The sequence below is a fragment of the Zingiber officinale genome, chromosome 8B (genome assembly GCF_018446385.1).
Source record: "Zingiber officinale cultivar Zhangliang chromosome 8B, Zo_v1.1, whole genome shotgun sequence".
Lineage (NCBI taxonomy): Eukaryota > Viridiplantae > Streptophyta > Magnoliopsida > Zingiberales > Zingiberaceae > Zingiber > Zingiber officinale.
The window spans coordinates 21316600-21324893 of NC_056001.1; the positions used below are offsets into that span (position 1 = coordinate 21316600).

Consider the following 8294-nt stretch of genomic DNA (forward strand, 5'->3'; position numbering starts at 1 on the left):
GTTTTGGTAATTATAACTAACCTTGAGCGCAACCCCTAATTCAGCAGGCTTCTCCGTTGGATCTGACTCGAGTCCGGATTCGACTTTAACTTGATCTTCTAGCTCCATTGGCGTCTCGTGAAGCTTGATCAACTGGGTCCATAGCTCATATGCATTCTTGTATTTTTCTAGTCTGCATATAATATTGTTAGGTAAAATATTATAAATAATTTTACTTACGTTTTTATTCAGCTCCGAGTTCTGAGAAGGTTTTTTCAATATTAGCATATAATCGATATCTACGCTTCCTAAGAAGCATTCCATTCTTCGCCTCCAGTAGTTGAAATCTTCATCGTACGGTGGTGGTTCATTGGGGTTCCATCCTTCTTGAAAAGACATTGTTCTTGCACACAATGAAACAAAGACAAAATCCCAAGACTTGGTCTTGGATTAGCAGTGCTGGAAAAAAATAATATTTCACTACTATTTTTTTTTAAAAAAAAATTATAAAATATTATTAAAATATTAATAAAAATATTATCTCAAAATTTTGAAAATGTAATATTTTGTCGATACTAAATAATAGTGAAAAGATGACGATGTATTTTTCAAAACCAGTTTTGGAGGGGAAAAAACGAAAGGCGTAAGGTTTTATTTTAAAAACGAACGATATATAATTTTTCTTTAAAAAGACCCCCTCTTTGTCTGATTGGTGGTTGCACCAAATCAGATCGGTACCTGCTCTGATACCACTTGTAGGACCGTTAGATTCGATAGAGGGGGGGTGAATATCGATTCGAAAAACAACGAGTATAAGCGCAGCGGAAAAGTAAATGAACACAGTTGTTTTTACTTCGTTCGGAGCCTGTGACGACTCCTACTCGAAGGCCCGTGGTCCTTGACCACTTTCGTTGGGCAATCACTATCAATTCGAATATTACAGAGTTAAGTACAAGAATTGACAGATAAAGAAAATACCGACAATAGAATTAAAACAAAACCAGCACTGAGTCGGAGAGCTTTTCGTGGCGTCGCAAGAGCACAGAGCAGCATCTTGGAGTTCATTTGAAACTCTACCCTTGCCCTTCTTTTATATGAAGCTCGGGCGCCGGATCCCTTCCGGCGCCACGGTGAGGCGTGAGTCCAACGGTGAGCTCCACGTGGCGGCAATCGGGATAAAGTTTACCTCCGGGCCGGATCCCTTTGGCGCCGGACCTCAGCGCCGGATCCTCGGGCGCGGTTCTCCGAAAGTCCTTCTCCTGCAAGAAAAGGTTAGTCAAGGCAATCAAGTAAAGAAAGATTGTTAGCGCAGTTTTATAGATAAGCAAAGTATGACTTAGATTCAGTCTTTGAGACCGGAATCTAGTCACGATCTCGACTTAGATATCCGAAATGGATCTAGCGGATCGGCGCCTAATGTTCCTTCCGGGGCGCGTCCTCGATCACTCCCTCGGTGACTTACCTTACTTACTTGTCGGACGTCCGGTCAGCCCTTCGACGTCTGGACTTCTCGCCAACTATCCGGTCAGCCCGTCGACCTAGCTGGACTTCTCGCCAAGCGTCCGGTCAGCCCGTCGACCCGCTTGGACTTCTCGCCAGCTATCCGGTCAGCCCGTCGACCTAGCTGGACTTCTCGCCAAGCGTCCGGTCAGCCCGTCGACCCGCTCGGACTTCTCGCCAGCTATCCTGTCAACCCGTCGACCTAGCTGGATTTCGTGCCAGACATCCGGTCAACCCGTCAACCTGTCTGGACTTCTCCTGCACACTCGATCAAAGTGTCAGACAAAAACAAACTAACTTAACCTGATTTGTCATTCATCAAAACCTGGGTTAAATCATTAGTGCTAACCGCACCAACAGCCTCCGTATATAGGAGCTCAGATCAACGGCAGTGTTAATGACCTTAATGGTCATTATTAGCCGAACAGCGAAACGGCCACCGTTTCACTCATTATTATTCGGCCGGTTTTATTCTGCATTAATCTCAAATTAATGTATCCGTTTTACAGCAACAAAAAGTTCAACGTGGCAAAATGTTGGTTGTTCTGCTTAGGCAAATTTTTGCCCCGACCGGTCCGGCATTCGTGTGCGCAGGTCGCGCTCGCGCACGAGTCAACTTGGTTCAATGCAATCCGGGCCCTGGATTTGCACCCCCCTGCGTACCCACGCGTGAGAGAGAGTCTCTCCCCATGCACTTGTTCACATCCTCAAAGTATGTGAATCAATATAAACCAACAAAAACCACTTGAAACTTCCAATGTGGGACTAAAGTCCTCATTCATAATGAAGCTTCTTCTCTTCCTCCTCTTCTCCATTCACACTTAATCAACATTCTATTATTCCGGTGACTCACTAGAGAGTCAGAAGACCAACATCGGGGACTTCTTTCCTAGCTCGGCACTGACATTTTAGTTTTGTAAAGCGGAGCGGAGTTTTCTGAGGTCAACTGCTGAGTCACATTCTCTGCCAAGCTATTTTCACAGTTTTTGGACAGGATCAATTATGATTCCAAATAATTACTTTAATTTCCAACAAGAAATTGCAACTCTTCTCGTAACTTTTCTCTTCTTTTTGTGTTTGCTATATTCTTTTTACTGCTGTTTTTCCTGAAGCGCTTTCTGAAGGGTGTTTCATGTGCCGCGACAATTTAGCCTCATACCTAGTCAATAATTATTCGGCAAGACCAAGCTCACCCTAATCTTCGCTAGGGAAGTCCATCAGAAGAAAAATTCTTTCGATATGCTGCCAACCAAGTTGTCCAAATGACGGATCCTGATCAAAGATTATGGGCAAGATTCTTTGTAGTACCAATTATTCCTCCAATCATTCACAATGATTGACCATTTTCTTGTGACTTGGTCCCATCACTAGATCTTCCCCAATTTTCCATATCAATGCAAGGAGACTGATCCTAGATTCTCACGCAGAGGCATTGTTACCTAATCGATAAGATAACTGGGCAAATGGTCCTGAAACAAAAAGCTATAAATCTCAAGTTTCATACCCCGCAAATCAAATACTTCTTGGTAAATCTTTCAGTTCATATTTTGGGTCCATGTAAAACCATGCTATCCTCTGCGGTAGTTTCAATTTTGACTTCAACTTCTTCACTTTCATATCTTGTGGGAAAAAAGAATGAGATGATTCCTCAACTTTGCACTGGATAACTATGTTTATTACTGAGCATAATATTGGCATTTAACTTTGTAGTTTTGTATGATAATATTGTTTAAAAAAGAGAGAGATATATATAATATGCGATTCCAATTCTATGGATCTAATTAATACAGTGACTTGACGTCTGATTATCACAGGCTAGGACAGAACACGATTCCACCGACTGATTAATTTCATCTGAATTAATCATAAATTACACACTTTGACGAATTAAAAAAAAGGGTTGTTTGTGCTCAAATTCCTTGCCTAGTTTTAACTCCATCCCCTTATCCTGTCTCGCTGGGCAATATCCTACTAATTAGCTGCTTTACTTTAAGATTCCAACGAGTTGTCACCCATTAATTTCATTCATAGGCTAAACAATACAACAACAGGACAAAAGTTAAATAGAATACAGCAACAGGACAAAAGTTAAAGAGAATGATCTTGATCTTGATTTTTATTTTTTTCATACAAATACTAATTTAATTTATGTTTTTAATTAATATCAGTTATTTAATTTAACTTGATTAACCCAACTTTCTTAAGTCAATCGTTATTTTAAAAATTTTTATCAGTTATTAATTTATGCTTAGAAAACTTACAAATGCTAATTATACATTATCATTTTAGAGTACATTGAATCATTTTGTTCATGTATTTATTTGTTTATATTTATTTAAAGGATGTGGGCAAATTCTCGAATGATTTATGCAAGTGCTGTGCAATGATTTCGGCCGCACTTGAATGGAGACGGATGCATCGTGTCCATTCAACAACCATGCGAAGTTACTTTGCCTGTTTTATGGTGTGTTGGAAAGTCGAGAATAAAATAGAAATGTTGGGTGATAAAGGACAGTTTCATCGATTCTTATCTTATATTTTAAGAGTGGTTATTTTTCAGATTTGGATCCGTAATTTCAGTGTGACATGACAACAATTTAATATATCTTATTCTAGACAGACATGAGATCTATATTCTTTAGGAGTTTTTGCATCACTTTTTCATAATAGATTTCCAAAAGCCAACCTCTAGAATATATTTGTCGTTAAAGAGATTTAAATTCTGATCTTGTTGTTCTTTGTTACTGTAGTTAATAATATTTTTATGGGATGGAAGTAGAGGAAAAAGGAATTATGTCTTTTTTTAAGAATAATATATTAATGGAAAGAAAAAAAGGGTTGCAGTTTTATTGTCACATTTATGATTAAATCCCTCAACTTATTTATTTTTCGTTTGAGTCATTAATTGTGCAGTAGTGGCGGAACTTGTCTGCCACCCCCTGCGGCACTGACACGAGCATAGTGAAGGCATTTAAATCTCCGACTACTGGCAGGAACAAGCAGTAGATCTCGCTCGCCACCGGCCCCATGTGGGCCGGTCGCCCGTCGCCGAAGTCTACCTCCTCCAGCCCCAGCTTGGTCCACGGCGAGATCACGAGGCTTGCCGACAGGTCCGGTTGCGCCCGTCGCTGCTCCAGCAGATCCACCACCGAGCGCACGTGGTCGTCGTCGACGGCGTCCTTGGCCGCCTGCACCAGCCTGACCCCCATGCTGGCGCCGGAGGCGGCCAACTCCGCCGCCGAAGTCTCCGCGCAAGCCAGCACGAACGCGTTGCCGTAGTACCCGGCGGGGAGCTCCGGCGTAAGCCGCCGGCGTACGTTGACGGAGAAGAGGAGCTTGACTCGGAGCGCCGGCGGCGGGTCCAACGCCCGGACCCACGAGCGCCACACGTGCCACGCGAGGGCCTCGAAGGAGGTGCACTTGAGCAGCGGCACGCACTGCTTCTTGAGGTGCAGGATTTGAGCAGCCGTGAAGGTGATCGAAACAGGGGACAGCGGCTGAGAGAGGAGGAATTGCGCGAGGTCGTCGTGTTCCTGCTCTGGCCTTGTGAACTCGGAGTGGGGGAAGTCGATCCGCTGTGGCTCCCGGGGCTTCAAGAGGCCGCGTCCGTGGAAGGCGGCGACGGGGAGGACGCCGCCGCTGGGCTTGGCGGTGAGCAGGGCCCACGCGTGCAGGAATTGCGCCGTCCCAACGGCGTCACAGATGCAGTGGTTGAACGCGGTGCAGAGGACCATGCCGCCGCAACTTAAATGCGTCACCTGACGCACAATTCAGAGCCCAAATTGTTAATCGAGTGCGGCATCATCGCCGAGACTCGACGGCGCGAGTCGTTTTCTGGTAAAGAACAAGCGGATTGAAACAGGGGAGGAGGGAGCTCGTGACCTGAACCACGAGCGGCGGGACATCGAGAAAGGACTCAGCGGTCTGTCGGTACAGGAGCTTCCTCCACGACTGGTGGGGCCGGGCGGAGGCGCGGAGGAACTCGTCGGCGGTGAATTCGGCATAAGCCTCGGCGAGCACCGCGCCCTGGGCATTGCACTCGATCTCCAGCTTCTCGCCCGCCGAGCTGCGGACGAGGCGACCGGCGAGGGGGTAGTACTCGACGAGGGCCTTGGCCAGGGAGGCGGCGAGGGCTGCGCCGGGGACCGAGCGGCGGTAGACGTAGAGGTACTTGATGGAGAAGCGGAGGAAGGGCTGATCGTCAAGGTTGGAGAGGTAGAGGGAGTGGCAGGGTGTGGGGTTGCAGGGGCGGACCAACAGAGGCGGTTTGATGTAGTAGCAGTCTGGGACCTCCATGGCTGAGATAGATGGAGTAGCGGCGGCGGTGACGGCGGCGGTGGTGGTATATATAGATAGAATTTAGAAAAGGATATATGGAGAATAAGGAGGAGATAGAATGAGAAAGAGACGCGTGGAGGAAGTGGAAGATAATGGCTGTTGAAAGCGAGCGAGATTAATGGTGACAGATAGATAGGACCATCTATCTACCACGGAAATACACACTGATACGGTGATAAACGTACATGTTAAAAATAAAATTTATTTATATTTATTCAATATATATAAAATTAATTAAATAAATATTATTTATATATGTTCAATATATATAAAATTAATTAAATAAATAAATTTAAACTTCGATAAATTAAATAAATAAATCTGAATATATATATGTTTAACTAGTTAACGTTCGTGAATAATATTAGCAATGTTCGTAAATAATATTAATTAATAAAACTCTTTTCAATATACTAAATAAACAATAAAATAAAATAAATAAATAAATTTAAATTATCAAGCTCAATCACCAATCAAACAATTAAAGTTTCAAACAATCAAACAAGCTTGAATTGAGAGCTTGATGATATATAAACGAACCAAGCTCAAACCAAACTTGAATTGAGAGTTTGATAAAATCTAAACGAACCAAGCTCAAATCAAGCTTCAAACAATCTCAAACTCATAAAAAATAAACCAAGTCAAGCTTGACCACTCATTTCAAAAACTTAGTTCATTTTAAACTCAGCTCGGCTCGGCTTGGTTATCTTATCAAATAAGCTTGAACATTCCAAAATTCGGCTCGACTTGTTTACAGCCCTACTGGTGATACTGAGCGGTCAATCGTTAGAGTCACCAATTGAGATAAAGGTATATCCGAACGGGTCATAGGATTATCGACCCTCGAGTGGTTGGTCGGATCTTAGGGTGGCCTGTCCAGGCCTTAGATGGCCGATCAAGTCTCAAGATGTTAGGGTACAATAAGTAGTGAAAATCTAGCCGGCCAGGCCTTCCGTTTGGTTGATCAGACATACAGCCCGATCGAGGCATATGACATCCTTAATGCGAGTGAAAAGGCCAAGTGAAGACATAGTCGCTTAGCACATTTCGTGAGCCCGAGCGGGCGATGTTCTTGAGTAATGGTCAGTCAGCCCAGTGTGGACCCCAAGGCCCGACGACTTCGTACTCTCTTTTGGAAGTTTATGTCACGAGAGATAGAGAATATCCTACAAAATATCGCACCTTCGAACCTTTCATCATATCAAATCACAAGGATTTGCGGGTCTATTTAAGGAAAAGTATCAGAATCACTTTATGACATGTCATATCTTAGAAGCGCTTTGGAAAATATGTAAATATTTTGAGATACATGCATAGATACAACAATAACACTATAAGAAGGGGTCTATCTACAGGCAGAGGTATGCGATACTCTATAATTCCACATGCTTGTTGCTTCCATTTTGTTCCACTATTTTCTTCTCATAACTCGATCGTTGACTTGAACGTCAGAGGGTCAACGTCGGAGTACCTTTCCTGGCTCAGCATTAACACTCTCTGTGTTACATAGGACATATTGAATCTTCGTTTGGTCAACTTCAGAGACGCGTTCTCAGCCAGCCACCTTTACCGATTTCGGATAGAATCACACAGAATAAAAAAATAATATAAATATAAAAAATATTCTAGTACAAAATCTTTTACACATAGGACTTTTAGCTTGTGCATCCATACGTGTGCGACTTCACAGACAACTAAGTGAACTCATGGTGTCCGAAAATGAGTAGAAATGGAATTCATTAATGACAATAATAGAAATAATCTTTAATTGATTTCAATCAATTGAGATTTATTATATTTAGCACACAATAAAGATCGACATGAATTAAATAGGAAAAATAATATTTCCAAGTCTATTATATTATTATGTTTATAATTATTATGATTGTATGTCTTATCTAATCTTTTCATTATTGTGTTGGACAATTTGTATAAATAAGCCTATTGACTTTAGTAATAAGATGATAAAAAAGTTTTATATTATTTCTTTCCTCTGATTTCAACATGGTATCAGAGTCATCTTCTCTTCTTCTTAATTTTTCTCTTCCAAATTTTTGTTACAGCAGCTACAGGAATTTCTACATCAAGGTTTGACATCATCGTCTACAGTGCGGCAATCTCGGCAACTTTGACAATAACAACTTTTCTTCTCTTTTCATCAACAACTATTTTTTATCGGCGGTAGCAGCTTCGACAACATTAATTGTAGCAAGGCAAAGTTATTATTTGTTCGTTTTATTTTTCTCTTTGAATTTTTTTCTCTCCTTATCTTCTGTGTTTTTTTTGTCCTCTCTTTCATTTCTTTTAGAAAAAAAAACCAAGCAAGGAAAAAAATGTGCAAAAAAAAAAACAGAGAGAGAAAAAAAACAGAGAGGAAAAAAAAGCAAAAAAAAAAAAACAGAGAGAGTGAAAAAAAATATCTTCTCTCTAGTATTATTTTTCTCTTTTTTCTCTACCTTTTCTCCTAACGTTATTCT

General features: G+C 41.8%; 1 protein-coding gene across 1 annotated transcript; it reads right to left on the reverse strand.

The window, feature by feature from the left end:
• Positions 1-4296: 4296 nt before the first annotated feature.
• On the reverse strand, positions 4297-5831 carry LOC122014442 (alcohol acyltransferase 9-like). Its single transcript, XM_042570676.1, has 2 exons — positions 5362-5831; positions 4297-5237 (listed from the first exon to the last, which is right to left on the reverse strand). Exons 1-2 carry the CDS (start codon positions 5773-5775, stop codon positions 4362-4364), a joined length of 1290 nt encoding a protein of 429 aa, XP_042426610.1. The 5' UTR covers positions 5776-5831; the 3' UTR covers positions 4297-4361.
• Positions 5832-8294: the final 2463 nt, after the last annotated feature.

Excerpts from the sequence above, each read along its gene's own strand:
- LOC122014442 (XM_042570676.1), bottom strand. The coding sequence starts at position 5,775 with ATGGAGGTCCCAGACTGCTACTACATCAAACCGCCTCTGTTGGTCCGC. Across the intron at positions 5,238-5,361 it reads TCCCGCCGCTCGTGGTTCAG|GTGACGCATTTAAGTTGCGG; the intron begins GTCACGAGCTCC and ends ATTGTGCGTCAG.